Source organism: Dermacentor albipictus, unplaced genomic scaffold, assembly GCF_038994185.2.
Source record: "Dermacentor albipictus isolate Rhodes 1998 colony unplaced genomic scaffold, USDA_Dalb.pri_finalv2 scaffold_67, whole genome shotgun sequence".
Taxonomy (NCBI): domain Eukaryota; kingdom Metazoa; phylum Arthropoda; class Arachnida; order Ixodida; family Ixodidae; genus Dermacentor; species Dermacentor albipictus.
In genome coordinates, this window is record NW_027225621.1 from 138260 (window position 1) to 161423 (window position 23164).

Below are 23164 nucleotides of genomic sequence, written 5' to 3' on the forward strand. Positions count from 1 at the left end.
AGTAGACTGGCTCTCTGCACAACAAACACTTGGTTAGCGTGTTCTTCACAATACTGCGCAGATCGTTGAATTTCTGTGCAGTCATGCGGCAGTATTTAAAAAAAACATGGCTGGGTCATCACCTGCACCTGCGAAAATATGAAGCAAGGTTGACACCCTCACCACTCACTAAACGTGCAATGAAAAACAGAGAGACAGACAGTGAACTTTATTCGAACATGAGCTTCCGCGGTGGCCATAGGGGCCCGCGGAAGCCATAGGGGCCCCCGCGGAAGTTTCTGGCCGCGTCCAAGTCCGGGCAGGAATACCGTGATGTTCTGCCATTTCTTAGGCCCTCTGGATTGCCTGTAGTGTTTGTAGCGATGGGCTCCACAGTGCCTCTTCCCAGTCTGCTTCGCTGGATAGAGGGCCGTTAGGTAACGCGGGGCATTGCCAGAGCACGTGCGCTAAGCAACAATAAATCTCAGTACACTCCGGACAGCTTGAACCGATGTCTGTGGCGATATGGCTGAGAAAGCCCCGCGAGGGGAATGAGCCCGTCTGAAGCATTCTAAGTGAAACTGACTGAGACCTGTCTAACTTCGGGCGAGGAAGAGGATAGGTCCTTCTACTAAGCCGATAGTGAGAGCTTATTTCATGAAAAGTAAGGAGTGGATCGTTCTGCTGGGTTTCATCCTGTCCCCATAAGGCCTCCATGCAGCCGCGGCGCGTTAGATCTCGCGCACGGTCATGGGCAAGCTGGTAGAGGTTAGGGATGTTCTGATGAACGTCCGCTCCCATTAGGGCGGGAAACCAAGAGATGAAGTGAGTGCCAGGGTTGGTTCTCTTTTCCACAATGGAGGCAGCCTCTCGCGCTAGGTTACCCGATTCGAAAGCTTTGATGGCCGCTCGTGAGTCTGTGAAAACGTTGGTGCGCGAGGGGTCGGTCATAGCCAGGGCTATGGTGACCTTTTCCGCGACTCCGCTCATAGCTAACCTAACCGAGGCTGAGGAGCGTAATTCCCCTTTACCGTGAATGATTGTCAACGCGAATGTGCTAGGCTTGCGGTACTCCGATGACAAGGACCACAGGCTTACCAAGATGGCTCGGATGAGCAGCTCCACTTCAGATAAACAAGTGCTCCAGCAACAGAAGCAGATGAGCTTGGACTCTCAGCAAATGCAGATTCCTGGCTTTGAATGCATCAAACAGCAATGTGTTGGACCTTCCATTACACCTAAGTCTCCAGTTTCAGCAGGGACCAGCCACAACCCATCTGCACTGATATGTAATGTGAAGCAAGAATGTGATAGCCTTGGATGTTGTGGTCAAACCAATGACTGTGCTCGTTCCCAGCAAGCCACTACTTCAGCTGCAGCAGCTCAAGACGAGAGTGCAGATACTGGAGAAAAGTTTCTCGATGGATTTCCTAATCTGGGAGTGCCAGAAGATTCTTCTGAAGTTTGGGTAGACAACCGTGAGATTCTGCAGCACCTCATGTATGACATAACAAATCCATCAGATTTGATGACTGATTTCAATTTCAACTATAGTATGGAGGGCATAAAAATACAGAAGAAACAGTCAAAATTGAAGGTATGAGCAACACTTCTTTAAATGAAAAGAAAAGCAGGCAGCAACACACAGTATTTAGTGGCAGCGAGTCATTCATAGCTGCAAGTCAAGCATCGCAGCAGGAGCTAGTATCACCGTATGAGCAACGGTCTTCAGCTGCAATGGACAGCCTTGCTGCAAATGCTCCATGTTTGCCTCAGCAGAGCTTCTCCTCAAGCAATGCACGTCCTGGCCAGTTCTCAGCGTCAAATATGGGCAGCCTGGACTTCAAGCTTTCGGAACCAAGCCCTGCAGCACAGACATTAAAACAAATGGCAGAGCAGCACCAGCAGCACAAGCAAGGTCATGACAAGCACTCAATTGGCCTGGGTGTACCTCGACCAAACTTTTCCCCCGGGGACGGTTTTGATGTTTCCCTAGCAGCATCACGCAATCCTCTTGATGCAGCCAGATGCCAAGCTCTCACTCAAATGCCACTGCAACTGCAAGAACAGCAGAAGTGTTCACCTAAAGGAGTGCAGTATGCCAATAGCAGCACTGACGAGAAGACGGTTTTTGTGAACAACTTTAAAGCAAGCTTGGCGCAGTTCAATGATGCCAACAGTGCACCATCACCTCCCCTCGTCAAGTGTCCATCGCAGTTTCCGAAACAAATATCATCTCCCATGGCTTCACAAACATGCAGGTTGATCGGCCCATCTAACCACAGCACTATTCAGGCAAATGCAATGCAGCAGCAGCAAGACATGAAGGACAAAAAAGACATCTCACCACTGAATATATCATCAAATCCATCATATGCAGATGCCCTAGCATTTTCAAGCGGGAACGTGAGAGGCATGAACCGGAGCAGTATCGCACCTGCAGCTCATTTCCAAGCAAGCCTTCTCGAGACCACTTAGAGTGATTTGCAGTTACACCACTTTACACCCTTACCCACCCCCTTTCGCGTCAGCTGTCACGTGAGCAAAAATAATGCAGACACTAAACCGGACCCAGGCTGAGTAACCTTCCAGAGATCGCTGCGTACTTCGTATGCCTTTACCTCCTCCCTCTTAGGCACTCGGCGACTGTAAAAAAAGTTTCAAACCTGCTGCGGGTTCCTTGGTCGCAATCAATAGCATTTGGAAGGACCACGTTGCCCCCCCCTCCCCCTCCTCCGGAAGAGCTTTTGCACCTCCGGAGGGAGCCACCACTGCCACCGCACTGCTGTACTGCATATGACTCTTCGAAATTCCTATCCAGTGTGAACAAGCAAGCAGTAGCAGACCTGAAGCAGCAATTTTATGTTAGAAAAATTATATGTTCACTGCTTTAAAGGAAGTCCTACTTTCTTGAAATTTGAATTTTTCAGCCTTAGAGGTTTTCAAACTGCACGCCAGAAACAGATGGCTGAAAGCGAATTTTATCGAAAAAACGATTCACGAATCGGATATGCCAACACAAACGGATCCGGCAATAGATTTTGACAAACCTCGCCCGACACTCAACGGAAGCAAATTCCATGTCTCCAGCGTGAGACAGGTACGGAAACAAAACATCACAGACAGACGCAATATGCGCTGTAGCCTCGATCATGGCAAGGAAGTGGGCCTCCAATTCCTGAACAAAAGTAAATACCCTTTGTGATGGTACAGTGAGATTGCCAAAAACTTTCCTTGGTACGTGATATGCTTTTAACATTGTGAAATATTGGTGCGCTCCTCTCAGTGCGTTTTCTTCACGCAGCAACAAGTGGCGACAAGTGCAATCTTTCACAGTCTTTGTAACAAATAACTTCACCAAGAAGCCAGCGACGTAATAAGCTGCGGATTCATGGATTATATGAGATTCAATATGGGCTGCTAGTTCTGAAATGTCCTCAAGACATGGAAAGTCGTCAGGCTTAACCCATTCGACAATGTCAACCAGAAATGAACTGTTCAGGGAGAACGGCGACACTTCCCTAAGGAGTTCAGTTTCATCTTCTTCTACATTTGCTTTCTCGGATAGTTTAAAAGCTTTTTGAATGCAGATATGTTTCAAACCAGAAATAAATTGTGCTACATTGGGGTTAGTGTTGCACCCTTCTTTCTGCTTGATATGCCCAAACATATTTTTGAGGGGGTCTTGCTACAGCCGACGAGTTAGCAAGTAAATAAATTCGTAATTTGTTGAGAGGTCTTCTCAAAGATGGAGAACTGCCTGAATAGTGGTCTGCCATCCAATGACTGCTCGTGCGTGAGGCCTTGCAAAAAACTTCCATGACGGGAACCACCGAAGCTGTTCTCGAAGAAATTGAAATAATTCATTGTCACCCTTCTTAATTCCGTATCGACACTTTTGTGCATTTTTATGGGGGCTTGAACTGTTCAGAGCGTCGAAAATCTTATCCATATGCTCACAGAAATTTGCTGTAGCTATGGCTGATGCAGGAAGTCCATTCACATAAACTAGTGCCATAATTAGTATGCTAACGGATGAATTCAGTACTTGTGCAGCTTTGCTAACTTTCATGTTGGAAAAAGGTTTCTGGTGGATGTGCCGCTCTGTCAGCTTCGGAGCCAATCGCAACCGCAATTCGTGCGTCAATTTGTAGAGGTGTTGAATGTACGACCAATCAACAGGCTCGTTCCCAATTAGTAGCTTATGAGCTTGGACATTGTTACGTGTGGTTTTGACCAAATGAGGCAGAACAAAAATGAAATAGACTCGTTCGCCCAGAACTTCAAAAACCGGTTTCTCAACAGTAATGCCCAACTGCTGAGCTAGGCTTACATTAGATGTACCTTGATCACAAATTACTGTTTTCACAATAATTTTGACGGCTTTCAGTTGCATAAGAATTGAGTTGAGCAATTTAGCCATAATGCTTGTGAATGTGTGTCCTGTAAATACGACTGGTTGCACCTACAATTTTGCGGTACTTCATTCCCACTGCCTATATATGTGACAGTACAAAGCAACGTTAGCTCACTTGTTGGCAAGTATTTTCTAACTTGTTGCGCAAGATAACCAAACCCAAAGCATTAACAGTTACCATCGTAGTCTTCAAACGAAGTATACATTGCGTCGCTTTATAGATTATGGATAGAAAAGCCAAATAGCTGCCTACAGCAGTCATTAGTAACCCAATACCTCGCTCTGCTCAGCTTGTGGTTGAACACCCAGTGGGTGTAGGACATGTTCTCGTCAGGAAAAGGCCACAGAAAATCATAGCGAAGCTGAAACGCCTCGTCCCCCACGAATACATGGCCTGCCACTCTGGTACTGTTCGGCAGCGTTGAAGGATTTGGCGAAGGTCCCCGTTTCCAGCTGCCTTCCAAATTCGCAGATATTAAATACGCTGCCGTCGCTGTGCCGACCAGGTGGGCTTACGCTGACCATGGAAAATTTGTGCTGTTGGTAGACAACGGCCATCAGTACATGGAGAACCTCCCCTGTAAGAAAAGGGGTGCGTGAAGCAAGTCATGACCTTAGTTTCAATTGATTCTGAGCACATGCATGCAAATTGAAGAACGACTTAGACCAAATACTGTGTGTCAGCGTAAGATCTTTTCAGTACATTGTATACCTTGTAGTTAAAGTGGTTGCTTCCTGAATTCGGCGGTGCCATTTCTGCAACGTGTTTGCCGTAAACAGCGCCAATGCACTTGGGAAAATTCCAACGTGTGCCAAACGCATGCGCAATTTGCTGCCATTGCTCGTATCTAAAGATAGGGAACACAAGCTTAAAAGCAATGTATATTGCTTCGTGTATATGCATACTGTGCTTATGTTGGTTCGGGGACAGTGCACAAAGAGATGCAAAAAGATAAAACGGCCATTCAGTACATTGACACCAGTGGTTGTGATTCTGTCCAAGTGTCCAGGACCGTGAACCAAAGTCATAATTTAGGTTGGCACAAGCTTGCACTGTTTTACATCCCTAGAAAATAACTGCAGGAGCACTTTCTCTTACAGGCATGTAGAGCGGCTGTAGCTGTTCCTAGATTGCTCAGCATGTGTGGTGAATGATGTTTCGACATGTTTTAGGCCGACCCGGAACAGCTTGACTACGTACTTAATTGCCATCCCAGATGAGAGGTTGCTGAAGAACACATATTTGCAATCCACGTTTTCCTTAACCGCAATAACGTTAGGGTGGTTCATATGGTTAAATGTTACTACAGCTCAAGGTGATGGCAAGCCTCTCTTCGGAGTAGACTGGCTCTCTGCACAAGAAACACTTGGTTAGCGTGTTCTTCACAATACTGCGCAGATCGTTGAATTTCTCTGCAGTCATGCGGCAGTATTTAAAAAAAAATATGGCTGGGTCATCACCTGCACCTGCAAAAATATGAAGCAAGGTTGACACCCTCACCACTCACTAAACGTGCAATGAAAAACAGAGAGACAGACAGTGCACTTTATTCCAACATGAGCTTCCGCGGTGGCCATAGGGGCCCGCGGAAGCTGCTGGCCGCGTGCAAGTCCGGGCAGGAATACCGTGATGTTCTGCCCTTTCTTAGGCCCTCTGGATTGCCTGTAGTGTTTGGAGCGATGGGCTCCAGAGTGCCTCTTCCCAGTCTGCTTCGCTGGATAGAGGGCCGTTAGGTAACGCGGGGCATTGCCAGAGCACGTGCGCTAAGGAACAATAAATCTCAGTACACTCCGGACAGCTTGAACCGATGTCTGTGGCGATATGGCTGAGAAAGCCCCGCGAGGGGAATGAGCCCGTCTGAAGCATTCTAAGTGAAACTGACTGAGACCTGTCTAACTTCGGGCGAGGAAGAGGATAGGCCCTTCTACTAAGCCGATAGTGAGAGCTTATTTCATGAAAAGTAAGGAGTGGATCGTTCTGCTGGGTTTCATCCTGTCCCCATAAAACCTCCATGCCGCCGCGGCGCGTTAGATCTCGCGCACGGTCATGGGCAAGCTAGTTGAGGTTAGGGATGTTCTGATGAACGTCCGCTCCCATTAGGGCGGGAAACCAAGAGATGAAGTGAGTGCCAGGGTTGGTTCTCTTTTCCACAATGGAGGCAGCCTCTCGCGCTAGGTTACCCGATTCGAAAGCTTTGATGGCCGCTCGTGAGTCTGTGAAAACGTTGGTGCGCGAGGGGTCGGTCATAGCCAGGGCTATGGTGACCTTTTCCGCGACTCCGCTCATAGCTCACCTAACCGAGGCTGAGGAGCGTAATTCCCCTTTACCGTGAATGATCGTCAACGCGAATGTGCTAGGCTTGCCGTACTCCGATGACAAGGACCACAGGCTTACCAAGATGGCTCGGATGAGCAGCTCCACTTCAGATAAACAAGTGCTCCAGCAACAGAAGCAGATGAGCTTGGACTCTCAGCAAATGCAGATTCCTGGCTTTGAATGCATCAAACAGCAATCTGTTGGACCTTCCATTACACCTAAGTCTCCAGTTTCAGCAGGGACCAGCCACAACCCATCTGCACTGATATGTTATGTGGAGCAAGAATGTGATAGCGTTGGATATTGTGGTCAAACCAATGACTGTGCACGTTCCCAGGACGCCACTACTTCAGCTGCAGCAGCTCAAGATGAGAGTGCAGATACCGGAGAAAAGTTTCTCGATGGATTTCCTAATCTGAGCCTGCCAGAAGATTCTTCTGAAGTTTGGGTAGACAACCCTGAGATTTTGCGGCGCCTCATTGATGACATAACAAATCCATCAGATTTGATGACTGATTTCAATTTCAACTATAATATGAAGTGCATAAAAAATACAGAAGAAACAGTCAAAATTGAAGGTATGAGCAACACTTCTTTAAATGAAAAGAAAAGCAGGCAGCAACACACAGTATTTAGTGGCAGCGAGTCATTCATAGCTACAAGTCAAGCATCGCAGCAGGTGCTAGTATCACCGTATTGTAGGAGAGTCGGGGTCAGGCAGTGAACTTTATTGCAAGAATGAACGGGATATATATACAAAGTAGTGCCGCAGTTGGTCATGCGCAGTGCATACATAAAAGCGTGACGTAGCACCTATTCAGCCTTGCTACATCTTCCCTTTTACAGGGGAACTTAAGACGTGGTTACCGTGTCTCTTGTTGAGGGTACCGACAGGGCTCGCGTCGAAGTCTTGTGCTTCGACATAGTTCTTGCGGGGGCTCTGTGGAAGATACGTCTTCGGGCAGGAGGCTAGCTTCCGGCTGTGGGTCTGCCAGGCGGAGGTGCTCTCGTGTGCGCCGAAGTTCCCGGCCGTCTTCAGTCTTGACTATCGTTGAGCGGTGTTCATCGGCTGGTCGGAGAAAGACGGCGGGAGACCAGGTCCGCTGGTTGGTATCGTACACTGTGACCTGCTGACCTGGCATCACAGGTGGCAAGTTCCTGCTGCCACGGTTGTAGTAGGTCCTCTGTCGTTGGCGTATTTCTTGAAGGCGGCCCTGGACCACGTCCGGGGGAATTGTCCGTGGTTCCAAGTGGCTGGTAGGGACTGGTAGAAGCGTCCTAGTCTGGCGTCCCATCAGCCTCTGCACGGGGGACTGGAGCACATCATCCCGTGGGGTATTGCGCCATTCAAGCAATGCCATTTGAAGCACAGGCATTTTAAAGGCACACTTTTTTAACAGCTTTTTTGCTTCCTGAACCGCTCGCTCAGTCATGCCATTGGAACGCGGATGATAGGGGCTTGAGGTGATGTGATCAATAGCCAAGGTGTTGAGAAAGTCCTTAAACTCACTGCTGTTAAAAGGTGGACCATTGTCAGTGCACAACTTCCTGGGCAAGCCATGGACTGAGAAAATTTGAGAACACCACGTGTTAAGAGAGCTTGCCGTTGTTGTACGAAACTCTCGAATTTCAAAGAAGGAGTAGAAGTCGACAATAAGGGCGAACTCGTGGCCTTCAAAGAAGAACAAGTCCATGCCGACAACTTGCCATGGTAGTGAGGGCACATCATGACTCAGGAGTGGCATTTTAGGCTGTCGAGGCTGATGCTTTTGGCACACTTTACAGGCTTTACAGAACTGCTCAATGTTGCTGGAAATATTGGGCCAGAACATCACGTTCCTTGCTCTCGCCTTCATCTTATCCACTCCCACGTGTGCCGCGTGAAGAAGACTCATCATTTCCAATATCTTTGATTGTGGTACAATTACCTTGTTGCTTCGAAACACGAGGCCGTCCTGTGCATGTATCTCATCCCGGTACGCCCAATACGACCTAAGTGGCTCCGGGACTTCTTGCTTGTGAAGAGGCCACGTTGTATTCGCGTACTCCCGTAGCTTTACGAGGGTGTCGTCATCATTGGTTGCTGCTAGTAAATCTTGCAGGGAGCGTTCAGAGGCTGAAACACATTCAAGAACATTTACTTGAAACTGCTCGTTTTCGTCCAAGAATCTTTTACTAGGAAACCTTGATAAGGCGTCAGCGAGGAGCAGCTCTTTGCCAGGCTTGAACGTCACAATGATAGGATAAGGCTGAAGAGTTAGGCGCATGCGTTGCAGACGTAGCGGGCACTGGTATAGCGGCTTACTGAATATCGCCACTAAGGGGCGGTGGTCAGTTTCAACTGTTACAGCATGCTGTCCAAATATGTAGTCATGAAATTTGGTGCATCCATGAACAATAGCTAAAGTTTCTTTTTCGATTTGAGCGTATCTTGTCTGTGCCTCTGTGAGTGTCCGTGAGGAAAAAGCAACAGGCTGCGCATCCTGTATCAGCACAGCGCCTACCCCCAGCTGGCTTGCATCAACTGATAGTGTCACGGGTTTGCTTGGATCAAAATAGCTGAGCACAGGTGCTTGAATAAGAGCCTCACGCAGTCTCAGAAAGCTTTCTTGCTGTTTTTCCGTCCAAACCCATGCAGTGTCTTTTCGCAACAAAGTTCGTAGTGGTGCTGTTACTACAGACATGTTTGGGACAAAGCGCTGTACAAAATTCATAGTGCCCAAAAACACTTGAAGTTCCTTACAGTTTCTTGGTGTCGGCATTTCTAGAATGTCTTGAACACGTTGGGCGTCCACACACAGGCCTTCGGCGCTGAGCACGTGTCCCAAGTAGCGCACCTCTCGCTGCAAAAAGAAGCATTTCTTCAAGTTTAGTCGAAGATTCTGTTCTCGGCAGCGCGTTAGAAGAAGCTGTAGATTGTGGTCGTGCTCTTGCTTAGTCTTGCCCCAGAGAAGAATGTCATCCATTACTACTGCGACATTTGGCAGACCTTCTAGGACGCGGTGCATCGCTGCCTGAAATATCTCCGGAGCAGAGGCAATGCCAAAAGGCATGCGCAAGAACCTGTAGCGTCCGTACGGTGTACTCATTGTACAAAGTTTTGAACTTGCGTCGTCTAGCTTTATCTGCCAATACCCCGATGCTGCGTCTAAGGTTGAAAAAACGTTGGCGCCCGCAAGCTTTGGCACAACGTCTTCGAGAGTAGGCATAGGATAGTTTTCCCGCAACAACGCCTTGTTCAGCGCTATGGGTTCTAGGCAGATCCGCACTTTATCTTTCTTAATGACTGTGACCATGTAACTCGACCATTCTGTCGGGCCCTTTACGTTTGCTATCACGCCTTGTTCTTCCATGCGCAGAAGCTCTTCCTTGACTTTGTCTTGAAGGGCCACTGGAACTCTCCTGGCTGGCACGACGACTCCTACGGCTCCTGGCTTTAGCTGCATAGTGTACTCCTCGCCTTTCAGCTGTCCCAGTCCACTGAAAACATCTGCGAAAGGTTGTGCTGCCGGGTATAACTCTTCGACGTGAACGTTTTGCACGCGACAAAGAAACACGAGGCGTTCCGCCACTGATCCACTCAGCGTCACGGGCACATTTTGTTCGACCACGAAAAACGACTCTTCGTGCACTCTGCTGTTAGCTGACAGTCGCAGCCGAATTTTTCTTCTCGCTGTAGTCTTATGACCGAAAAAAGCGGTCAATGTGGCGTGGCAGGTTTGCTGTGGCTTGCTCGGCAGCAGTTTGGCATCCTTGTTTGAAATGACGCAGCAGTTAGCACCTGTGTCTAGCTTGCACGTAAACTTACGGCCTTCAATGTCAACTGCTGCATTCCAATGATCTGCCGCTTCGACTGCACTTAGTCAGGGCTTGCAAAAAGAAATCGTCGTCTTCCGCTTGTACCTCGCGCAGCACGTTTTTAGCGCCTCTGGTTTGTCGTCGCACTGAGGATCTACATGCTTGGGCGAAGTGATTGCGCCCACCACACTTCTTGCATGTTTTCCCTTCAGCCGGGCATATTTCGCCACGGTGAGCGGTATATCCACAATGACCACACGGTTTCCTTTCTTTGGTGACTGCTTGAATTACTGCGGCACGTGATGCTTCTGCGCCTTCACTGATTTCTTTAAATTGCTCTTTTCCCAGTTCCTGGGCCCGGCAAATTTCAATGGTCTTACTGTATGACGGGTTCTCGGAAATAAGCCTTTCCTGCAAGCTTTTGTTTCGCAGTCCCAGAATGATTCGGCTGCGGAGCAAACGGTCTTCTAGGTCCCCGAACTCACAGTTTTTTGCTAAAAGCCTGAGGTCGGTTAGCCAATCATTGAAACACTCCCCTTGCTTTTGGTCTCTTGATCCGAAACGAAATTCATTAAACGTCAAATTCGTCACTGGTTTGTAGAATTCTTCAAATTTCTGAAGCAAAATGTCGACGTTGTTCCTATCCGATTCATTTTCGAATTTGAAGGCGTTGTAAGCTTTTCTGCCCTCCTCTCCAACTGTTACAAGTAACGTTGCTGCTTGGACTTCTTTGGGCTGCTTACTTAACTGGGTAGCCGTGGAGAACAATGTGAACTCACATTTCCAAGTTTTCCATCCGAGCCATGCGTCTGCTGACGGGTCCAGTGGTTTCGGCGGGGGAAGCAGCGTTGACGGGGCCGACATAGCGATAGTGAACCGCTGCCACCATGTAGGCGAGTCGGGGTCAGGCAATGATCAACTTTATTGCAAGAATGAACGGGATATATATACAAAGTAGTGCCGCAGTGGGTCATGCGCAGTGCATACATATAAGCGTGACGTAGCACCTATTCAGCGTTGCTACACGTATGAGCAACGGTCTTCAGCTGCAATGGACAGCCTTGCTGCAAATGCTCCATGTTTGCCTCAGCAGAGCTTCTCCTCAAGCAATGCACGTCCTGGCCAGTTCTCAGCGTCAAATATGGGCAGCCTGGACTTCAAGCTTTCGGAACGAAGCCCTGCAGCACAGACATTAAAACAAATGGCAAAGCAGCACCAGCAGCACAAGCAAGTTCATGACAAGCACTCAATTGGCCTGAGTGTACCTCGACCAAACTTTTCCCCCGGTGACGGTTTTGATGTTTCCCTAGCAGCATTACGCAATGCAATCTTTAGCACTACAGATAACTCTCTTAACCCTTCCAAGGTGATGCAGACATCAAACATGTTTCCCAATGTGGGCTTTGGAAACCAAGCCTTGACGACGACGATTCAGTCAAATTTTCGAGCTGACAGTGCAGTGAGGGCTGCGAATTCCTTGTCAGGTGTTGCTTTTGGCAAACCTAATGGTGCTCAAAGCCCCTATGTGGTATCTAGTAATCCTCTTGATGCAGCCAGATGCCAAGCTCTCTCTCAAATGCCACTGCAACTGCAAGAACAGCAGAAGTGTTCACCTAAAGGAGTGCAGTATGCCAATAGCAGCACTGAAGAGAAGACGGTTTTCGTAAACAACGTTAAAGCAAGCTTGGCGCAGTTCAATGATGCCAACAGTGCACCATCACCTGCCCTCGTCAAGAGCCCATCGCAGTTTCCGAAACAAATATCATCTCCCATGGCTTCACAAACATGCAAGTTGATCGGCCCATCTAACCACAGCACTATTCAGGCAAATGCAATGCAGCAGCAGCAAAACATGAAGGACAAAAAAGACATCTCACCACTGAATATATAATCAAATCCATCATATGCAGATGCACTAGCATATTCAAGCGGGAACGTGAGAGGCATGAACCGGAGCAGTATCGCACCTGCAGCTCATTTCCAAGCAAGCCTTCTTGAGACCACTTACAGTGATTTGCATTTACATCACTTTACACCCTTACCCACCCTTGTCCTTCGCGTCAGCTGTCACGTGAGCAAAAATAATGCAGACACTAAACCGGACCCAGGATGAGTAACCTTCCAGAGATCGCTCCGTACTTCGTATGCTTGTACCTCCTCCCCCTTAGGCACTCGGCGACTGTAAAAAAAGTTTCAAACCTGCTGCGGGTGCCTTGGTCGCTATCAATAGCATTTGGAAGGACCACGTTGCCCCCCCTCCTCCGGAAGAGCTGTTGCACCTCCGGAGGGAGCCACCATCGCCACCGCACTGCTGTACTGCATATGACCCTTCGAAATTCCTATCCAGTGCGAACAAGCAAGCAGTAGCAGACCTGAAGCAGCAATTTTATGTTAGAAAAAATTATATGTTCACTGGTTTAAAGGAAGTCCTACTTTCTTGAAATTTGAATTTTTCAGCCTTAGAATTTTTCAAGCTGCACGCCAGAAACAGATGGCTGAAAGCGAATTTTATAGAAATTACGGTTCACAAATCGGATATGCCAACACAAACGGATCCGGCAATACATCTTGACAAACCTCCCCCGACACTCAACGGAACAGAATTCCATGTCCCCAGCGTGAGACAGGTACGGAAACAAAACATCACAGACAGACGCAATATGCGCTGTAGTCTCGATCATGGCAAGGAAGTGGGTCTCCAATTCCTGAACAAAAATAAATACCCTTTGTGATGGTACAGTGAGATTGTCAAAAAGTTTCCTTGGTACATGATATGCTTTTAACATTGTGAAATATTGGTGCGCTCCTCTCAGTGCGTTTTCTTCACCGAGCAACAAGTGGCGACAAGTGCAATCTTTCACAGTCTTTGTAACAAATGACTTCACCAAGAAGCCAGCGACGTAATAAGCTGCGGATTCATCGATTATATGAGATTCAATATGGGCTGCTAGTTCTGAAATGTCCTCGAGACATGGAAAGTCGTCAGGCTTAACCCATTCGATAATGTCAACCAGAAAAGAACTGTTCAGGGAGAACGGCGACACTTCCCTAAGGAGTTCAGTTTCATCTTCTTCTACATTTGCTTTCTCGGATAGTTTAAAAGCTTTTTGAATGCAAATATGTTTCAAACCAGAAATAAATTTTGCTACATTGGGGTTAGTGTTGCACCCTTCTTTCTGCTTGATATGCCCAAACATATTTTCGAGGGGGCCTTGCTACAGCCGACGAGTTAGCAAGTAAATAAATTCGTAATTTGTTGAGAGGTCTTCTCAAAGATGGAGAACTGCCTGAATAGTGGTCTGCCATCCAATGACTGCTCGTGCGTGAGGCCTTGCAAAAAACTTCCATGACGGGAACCACCGAAGCTGTTCTCGAAGAAATTGAAATAATTCATTGTCACCCTTCTTAATTCCGTATCGACACTTTTGTGCATTTTTATGGGGGCTTGAACTGTTCAGAGCGTCGAAAATCTTATCCATATGCTCACAGAAATTTGCTGTAGCTATGGCTGATGCAGGAAGTCCATTCACATAAACTAGTGCCATAATTACTATGCTAACGGATGAACTCAGTACTTGTGCCGCTTTGCTAACTTTCATGTTGGAAAAAGGTTTCTGGTAGATGTGCCGCTCTGTCAGCTTCGGAGCCAATCGCAACCGCAATTCGTGCGTCGATTTGTAGAGGTGTTCAATGTACGACCAATCAACAGGCTCGTTCCCAATTAGTAGCTTATGAGCTTGGACATTGTTACATGTGGTTTTGTCCAAATGAGGCAGAACAAAAATGAAATAGACTCGCTCGCCCAGAACTTCAAAAACCGGTTTCTCAACAGTAATGCCCAACTGCTGAGCTAGGCTTACATTAGATGTACCTTGATCACAAATTACTGTTTTCACAATAATTTTGACGGCTTTCAGTTGCATAAGAATTGAGTTGAGCAATTTAGCCATAATGCTTGTGAATGTGTGACCTGTAAATACGACTGGTTGCACTTATAATTTTGCGGTACTTCATTCCCACTGCCTATATATTTGACAGTACAAAGCAACGTTAGCTCACTTGTTGGCAAGTATTTTCTAACTTGTTGCGCAAGATATCCAAACCCAAAGCATTAACAGTTTACCATCGTAGTCTTCAAACGAAGTATACATTGCGTCGCTTTATAGGTTATGGATAGAAAAGCCAAATAGCTGCCTACAGCAGTCATTAGTAACCCAATACCTCGCTCTGCTCAGCTTGTAGTTGAACACCTGGTGGGTGTAGGACATGTTATCGTCAGGAAAAAGCCACAGAAAATCATAGCGAAGCTGAAACGCCTCGTCCCCCACGAATACATGGCCTGCCACTCTGGTACTGTTCGGCAGCGTTGAAGGATTTGGCGAAGGTCCCCGTTTCCAGCTGCCTTCCAAATTCGCAGATATTAAATACGCTGCCGTCGCTGTGCCGACCAGGTGGGCTTACGCTGACCATGGAAAATTTGTGCTGTTGGTAGACAACGGCCATCAGTACATGGAGAACCTCCCCTGTAAGAAAAGGGGTGCGTGAAGCAAGTCATGACCTTAGTTTCAATTGATTCTGAGCACATGCATGCAAATTGAAGAACGACTTAGACCAAATACTGTGTGTCAGCGTAAGATCTTTTCAGTACATTGTATACCTTGTAGTTAAAGTGGTTGCTTCCTGAATTCGGCGGTGCCATTTCTGCAACGTGTTTGCCGTCAACAGCGCCAATGCACTTGGGAAAATTCCAACGTGTGCCCAACGCATGCGCAATTTGCTGCCATTGCTCGTATCTAAAGATAGGGAACACAAGCTTAAAAGCAATGTATATTGCTTCGTGTATATTGTTGTGCCATTACCACAAGCCCGGATCCCGAATCTGCAAGATGCAGAATCTATCCTGCGAGCGCCATAATTCTCCCTTCACAAGTCAAGATGCTGCGCCTTCGTGCGGGAGAAGCCTCGGCGGAGCAGCGTGTTTTGACGTGCCCGCGTGTGCCCGACGGCCCGGCGCCGCACCTCCCTTGCCTGGAGGTCACCGCGCGCGCGAACTTTGAACCGAGTGGCCAGCGCGGTCGCTGGTTGGACCCCTCGGACGACCGTCGTGTGCTGACTTTGTATTGGGCCGGTTGAGTGACAATGGGCCTCGGGGATTATAAAAGCAGTGACAAGCCGCCTGAAAAACAGGATCTGCCGACCCCACCGGGAGAGAGTGTCGTCCCGACTGGGGCTCGGAGTCATCGCTACCAACGCTCTGTCACGAAACGGGTGACGAGCGCTACGGGACCACAAAGCCGTAATCGTGGTGCAGCGGTACAAGTTCGTAACACTGGTGGCAGCGGTGGGATGTTCGTAACACTGGATGGCAGCTACGGGATTGACCGGCATCAGCTACCTCGGCGCGGTGAGTGCCTGAAGTTTACCTCAAACACCAGACTTTCTCTGACACAGGTTATAGTAGCTTAGGGAAGGATTTGGTGTTGCATTGTGATAACCTTGTGTGTTTCAAGCCTAGTAAGAGTGTTTTGAAAACCAGGGGATGCTGAGGGTGTAAACAGGGCAGTGTGTGATATACTTGCATATGTCTTACTAGTAGTGTTATAGTAGCGTACGGCAGGTATATTCAAAAAGGGTAAACAGCAGGAGGACAGTGTGAACGATGGAGAAGTACAAGGTGAAGGAACTTCTCGAAATTTGTGAGGAGTTGGGCATTGAGTTGGGCTCAACCAAAAGAAAGAATGCAATCCTTGAGGTCATGAGGACTGGGGACGTAACGGCTGAGGAGGCCGCTGAGGCCTGGGCGGATATCAATGAACGTCGGGAAAGGGAGGAGAAGGAACGTTGCGAGCAGGAAAGGAGAGAACAGCAACGTCGCGAGGAGGAAAAGGAGGAAAGGAGAGAACAGCAACGTCGCGAGGAGGAAAAGGAGGAAAGGAGAGAACAGCAACGTCGCGAGGAGGAAAAGGAGGAAAGGAGAGAACAGCAACGTCGCGAGGAGGAAAAGAGGGAGAAGGAACGTTGCATGGAGGAAAGGAGAGAGATTCGTGAGCACGAGCTTAAAATGAAAGAGTTGGAGACCCGAAATAGCTCGCCAGCGCCTAGTCTCACTTCTAATGTTCCAAGAATACGCGATCAACTTCCACCCTTTGTCGTCGGAGAGGATATGGCCAAATACCTCGTGAAATTTGAGCACGTGTGTGAACGGAATAGCATTGAGCGATCCCTTTGGGCACAGAATCTGTTAGCGTTGCTTCCTGGGGAGGCATCAGACGTAATAACTTGCTTATCGAAAGAGGCGTTTGAGAGCTACAGTGATGTGAAGGAAGCGCTACTGCGGAAGTACAAATTGTCGCCCGAAGCTTTCCGGCAGAGGTTCCGGTATGCAAAAAAGGGTAAGGAGTCGAATGTTGACTTCGCGTTTCGTCTAAAAGCCGACCTGGTGGAATGGCTGAAGGGCGAAGAGGTTTACGACGACCGCGACAAAATTGTCGAATGCATCGCGTTGGAGCAGTTCTACCGTTGCATTGATGAGGATGTCCGGCTCTGGCTGCAAGATAGGCTAAAGGAGGTTAAGCTAAACAAGGCAGCAGAGTTAGCGGAAGAGTATTACACACGCCGCAGCTTGCACAGCAAGGCAGTGCGCGTAGAAAAAGCTGATAGAAGAGATGTGTTTTACGGGAAGCCCGACGAACGGAAGGAAATCACGCGTCGCGAGTTTCGGGACGACGAGTCCCTTCCCAAAGAAACTGTAAGGGATGGACAGAATGCATCTCAGAATGATGACGATGGTCCGAAACAGCGAAACGAAATGACGCGTTCTTTTGAAAAACGGAGACCGTTAACCTGCTACAATTGCAAAAAGCAAGGGCACATCGCTGCAAGCTGCCCAGAGAGAATTGCTTTTGCAACGATACAGGAAACTCACAAAAACATACGTCTATTGGAGCCCTATGTGCAGGAAATTAAGGTAAACGGCAAGAAGTGCCGAGCACTGCGGGACTCTGAAGCAACTATGGACGTTGTTCACCCGTCTTTCGTCTCCTCGAGTGATTTTACGGGAGAGTGCGTTAGGATACGGCAAGTGGCCGAGAAGGAGAGTGTCTGTTTACCGATAGCAACGGTTATCATTGAAGGAGAGTTTGGAAAACTTAACACCGAAGCCGCTGTGTCAGCCGCCCTCCCGGAGCAATTTTCCTACCTTTTCTCAAATAGCTCGGAGCAGCTGCTGAGGGATCAGGGCAAATCATTCTTTGCCGACGTGGCGTACATGGCCCCCACGCGATCCAAAGCGCGCCCGCTGTCGAGGGAACTTGACTTAGCGTCGGGAAGCGAAAGGCGGTGCGGCACACGGACCGATCACGGTAACTTGAGTGGCGAGCAGTCACGGGAGAGGCAGAGCTCGGAGGCTGGCCTAGACGAGCGGGTCCTGGAAGTGAGTGGGAGTGACGCGTGCAGTGCTAGCCGCGATATAGACTCGACGCCGCAATTAGGCGACGCGGGTTCCGCACTCGCTCCGGTTTCCGCCAGCCGGCAGGAGCAGGCTGCAGTTGAAAGAAAAAGTCTGATTCGCGAGCAACAGGAAGATTGTTCATTAGCCGATCTGAGGAAGAGCGTCAAACGGGGAGTGGGAAAAAAGGGGGTTTCATTTGGCAAGGAACCTGGCTTATTGTACCGCCGCTACACGGATAAGCAGGGTCGCAAATATAAGCAGCTTCAGATTCCGCGAAAATATCGCCGGGAAAAATGAATGACCTCATTTGCTTCCTCAGAAGTATGTTTTCGGTCCAAAGCGATTTCAAGGGGACCATTCTATTTGTCATTATTATTGCTGATTATTAATTGTTTCTATTTTGTTGTGTTGATGATTTGAAAACTGATTGTTTGAGCCTTGTGTGCTAGATCGTACACCTGCCTCTTGTTGCAGCGGGAGAAAAAAGGGGAAAACAATTTAGTTAGGTTGATTTGAATTATGGCCTTGTCTGGTGTTTGACGGGAGACAGAGGGCACTTGTTCGTGTTGGGTGTTGCCTTTTGCCGGTCGGTTTTGCAAGCTGCAGAACGACCAAGCGGGACCAGTGGCGAGAAGCAAGGTCTTAGGAACGACCCGAGCGGAGCTGGTCAAGGTGCCTTGGCGACGACGTGGTGAGCAGAGCTCCTGTCCTGGCGAGTCGGACCTGGGCACGTGAGGTTACCTGGCGTCCCGACACTGGACGTGAACTTGGACGAGCCTGACGAACGTGCGCGCCTGGCATCCGAGCCACGTGGAGGCAGCTCGTCTTCCCGGCGCCTTATCTGAGGGCGGGGATGCTGTTGTGCCATTACCACAAGCCCGGATCCCGAATCTGCAAGATGCAGAATCTATCCTGCGAGCGCCATAATTCTCCCTTCACAAGTCAAGATGCTGCGCCTTCGTGCGGGAGAAGCCTCGGCGGAGCAGCGTGTTTTGACGTGCCCGCGTGTGCCCGACGGCCCGGCGCCGCACCTCCCTTGCCTGGAGGTCACCGCGCGCGCGAACTTTGAACCGAGTGGCCAGCGCGGTCGCTGGTTGGACCCCTCGGACGACCGTCGTGTGCTGACTTTGTATTGGGCCGGTTGAGTGACAATGGGCCTCGGGGATTATAAAAGCAGTGACAAGCCGCCTGAAAAACAGGATCTGCCGACCCCACCGGGAGAGAGTGTCGTCCCGACTGGGGCTCGGAGTCATCGCTACCAACGCTCTGTCACGAAACGGGTGACGAGCGCTACGGGACCACAAAGCCGTAATCGTGGTGCAGCGGTACAAGTTCGTAACACTGGTGGCAGCGGTGGGATGTTCGTAACAATATGCATACTGTGCTTATGTTGGTTCGTGGACAGTGCACAAAGAGATGCAAAAAGATAAAACGGCCATTCAGTACATTGACACCAGTGGTTGTGATTCTGTCCAAGTGTCCAGGACCGTGAACCAAAGTCATAATTTAGGTTGGCACAAGCTTGCACTGTTTTACAGCCCTAGAAAATAACTGCAGGAGCACTTTCTCTTACAGGCATGTAGAGCGGCTGTAGCTGTTCCTAGATTGCTCAGCATGTCTGATGAATGATGCTTCGACGTGTTTCATGGCCGACCCGGAACAGCTTGACTACGTACTTAATTGCCATCCCAGATGAGAGGTTGCTGAAGAACACATATTTGCAATCCACGTTTTCCTTAACCGCAATAACGTTAGGGTGGTTCATATGGTTAAATGTTACTACAGCTCAAGGTGATGGCAAGCCTCTCTTCGGAGTAGAGTGGCTCTCTGCACAAGAACCACTTGGTTAGCGTGTTCTTCACAATACTGCGCAGATCGTTGAATTTCTCTGCAGTCATGCGGCAGTATTAAAAAAAAACATGGCGGGGTCATCACCTGCACCTGCAAAAATATGAAGCAAGGCGGACACCCTCACCACTCACTAAATGTGCAATGAAAAACGGAGAGACAGACAGTGAACTTTATTCGAACATGAGCTTCCGCGGTGGCCATAGGGGCCCCCGCGGAAGCTGCTGGCCGCGTCCAAGTCCGGGCAGGAATACCGTGATGTTCTGCCCTTTCTTAGGCCCTCTGGATTGCCTGTAGTGTTTGGAGCGATGGGCTCCAGTGTGCCTCTTCCCAGTCTGCTTCGCTGGATAGAGGGCCGTTAGGTAACGTGCTCTGGGCATTGCCAGAGCACGTGCGCTAAGGAACAATAAATCTCAGTACACTCCGGACAGCTTGAACCGATGTATGTGGCGATATGGCTGAGAAAGCCCCGCGAGGGGATTGAGCCCGTCTGAAGCATTCTAAGTGAAACTGACTGAGACCTGTCTAACTACGGGCGAGGAAGAGGATAGGCCCTTCTACTAAGCCGATAGTGAGAGCTTATTTCATGAAAAGTAAGGAGTGGATCGTTCTGCTGGGTTTCATCCTGTCCCCATAAGGCCTCCATGCCGCCGCGGCGCGTTAGATCTCGCGCACGGTCATGGGCAAGCTAGTTGAGGTTAGGGATGTTCTGATGAACGTCCGCACCCATTAGGGCGGGAAACCAAGAGATGAAGTGAGTGCCAGGGTTGATTCTCTTTTCCAGAATGGAGGCAGCCTCTCGCGCTAGGTTACCCGATTCGAAAGCTTTGATGGCCGCTCGTGAGTCTGTGAAAACGTTGGTGCGCGAGGGGTCGGTCATAGCCAGGGCTATGGTGACCTTTTCCGCGACTCCGCTCATAGCTAACCTAACCGAGGCCGAGGAGCGTAATTCCCCTTTACCGTGAATGATTGTCAACGCGAATGTGCTAGGCTTGCCCTACTCCGATGACAAGGACCACAGGCTTACAAAGATGGCTCGGATGAGCAGCTCCACTTCAGATAATCAATTGCTCCAGCAACAGAAGTAGATGAGCCTGGACTCTCAGCAAATGCAGATTCCTGGCTTTGAATGTATCAAACAGCAATCTCTTGGACCTTCCATTACACCTAAGTCTCCAGTTTCAGCAGGGACCAGCCACAACCCATCTGCACTGATATGTAATGTGAAGCAAGAATGTGATAGCCTTGGACATTGTGGTCAAACCAATGACTGTGCACGTTCCCAGGAAGCGACTACTTCAGCTGCAGCAGCTCAAGATGAGAGTGCAGATACTGGAGAAAAGTTTCTCGATGGATTTCCTAATCTGGGCCTGCCAGAAGATTCTTCTGAAGTTTGGGTAGACAACCCTGAGATTCTGCGGCACCTCATTGATGACATAACAAATCCATCAGATTTGATGACTGATTTCAATTTCAACCATAGTATGGAGGGCATAAAAAATACAGAATAAATAGTCAAAATTGAAGATATGAGCAACACTTCTTTAAATGAAAAGAAAAGCAGGCAGCAACACACAGTATTTAGTGGCAGCGAGTCTTTCATAGCTACAAGTCAAGCATCGCAGCAGGTGCTAGTATCACCGTATGAGCAATGGTCTTCAGCTGCAATGGACAGCCTTGCTGCAAATGCTCCATGTTTGCCTCAGCAGAGCTTCTCCTCAAGCAATGCACGTCCTGGCCAGTTGTCAGCGTCAAATATGGGCAGCCTGGACTTCAAGCTTTCGGAACCAAGCCCTGCAGCACAGACATTAAAACAAATGGCAGAGCAGCACCAGCAGCACAAGCAAGGTCATGACAAGCACTCAATTGGCCTGGGTGTACCTCGACCAAACTTTTCCCCCGGTGACGGTTTTGATGTTTCCCTAGCAGCATCACGCAATGCAATCTTTAGCACTACAGATAACTCTCTTAACCCTTCCAAGGTGATGCAGACATCAAACATGTTTCGCAATGTGGGCTTTGGAAACCAAGCCTTGACGACAACGATTCAGTCAAATTTTCGAGCTGACAGTGCAGTGAGGGCTGCGAATTCCTTGTCAGGTGTTGCTTTTGGCAAACCTAATGGTGCTCAAAGCCCCTATGTGGTATCTAGTAATCCTCTTGATGCAGCCAGATGCCAAGCTCTCTCTCAAATGCCACTGCAACTGCAAGAACAGCAGATGTGTTCACCTAAAGGAGTGCAGTATGCCAATAGCAGCACTGACGAGAAGACGGTTTTCGTGAACAACTTTAAAGCAAGCTTGGCGCAGTTCAATGACGCCAAAAGTGCACCATCACCTCCCCTCGTCAAGAGCCCATCGCAGTTTCCGAAACAAATATCATCTCCCATGGCTTCACAAACATGCAGGTTGATCGGCCCATCTGACCACAGCACTATTCAGGCAAATGCAATGCAGCAGCAGCAAGAAATGAAGGACAAAAAAGACATCTCACCACTGAATATATCATCAAATCCATCATATGCAGATGCACTAGCATTTTCAAGCGGGAACGTGAGAGGCATGAACCGGAGCAGTATCGCACCTGCAGCTCATTTCCAAGCAAGCCTTCTCGAGACCACTTACAGTAATTTGCATTTACATCACTCTACACCCTTACCCACCCCCTTTCGCGTCAGCTGTCACGTGAGCAAAAATAATGCAGACACTAAACCGGACCCAGGATGAGTAACCTTCCAGAGATCGCTCCGTACTTCGTATGCTTTTACCTCCTCCCCCTTAGGCACTCGGCGACTGTAAAAAAAGTTTCAAACCTGCTGCGGGTGCCTTGGTCGCAATCAATAGCATTCGGAAGGACCACGTTGCCCCCCTCCTCCGGAAGAGCTGTTGCACCTCCGGAGGGAGCCACCACCGCCACCGCACTGCTTGCTGTACTGCATATGACCCTTCGAAATTCCTATCCAGTGTGAACAAGCAAGCAGTAGCAGACCTGAAGCAGCAATTTTATGTTAGAAAAATGATATGTTCACTGGTTTAAAGGAAGTCCTACTTTCTTGAAATTTGAATTTTTCAGCCTTAGAATTTTTCAAGCTGCACGCCAGAAACAGATGGCTGAAAGCGAATTTTATCGAAATTACGGTTCAGAAATCGGATATGTCAACACAAACGGATCCGGCAATACACTTTGCCAATCCTCGGCCGACAGTCAACGGAACAAAATTCCATGTCCCCAGCGTGAGACAGGTACGGAAACAAAACATCACAGACAGACGCAATATGCGCTGTAGCCTCGATGATGGCACGGAAGTGGGTCTCCAATTCCTGAACAAAAAGTAAATACCCTTTGTAATGGTACA

The 23164-nt window shown here is 48.7% G+C and overlaps 1 protein-coding gene and 1 pseudogene across 1 annotated transcript; both read left to right on the forward strand.

Annotated features, from left to right (window-relative positions):
* The first annotated feature begins 1052 nt into the window (after positions 1-1052).
* LOC139053072 (uncharacterized) lies at positions 1053-2457 on the forward strand (annotated as a pseudogene).
* Positions 2458-7252: 4795 nt separating this feature from the next.
* Positions 7253-22535, forward strand: LOC139053073 (uncharacterized). Its single transcript, XM_070530227.1, has 2 exons — positions 7253-7406; positions 21337-22535. The coding sequence occupies exon 2, from the start codon at positions 21339-21341 to the stop codon at positions 22533-22535; it is 1197 nt and encodes a 398-aa protein (XP_070386328.1). The 5' UTR covers positions 7253-7406; positions 21337-21338.
* Positions 22536-23164: the final 629 nt, after the last annotated feature.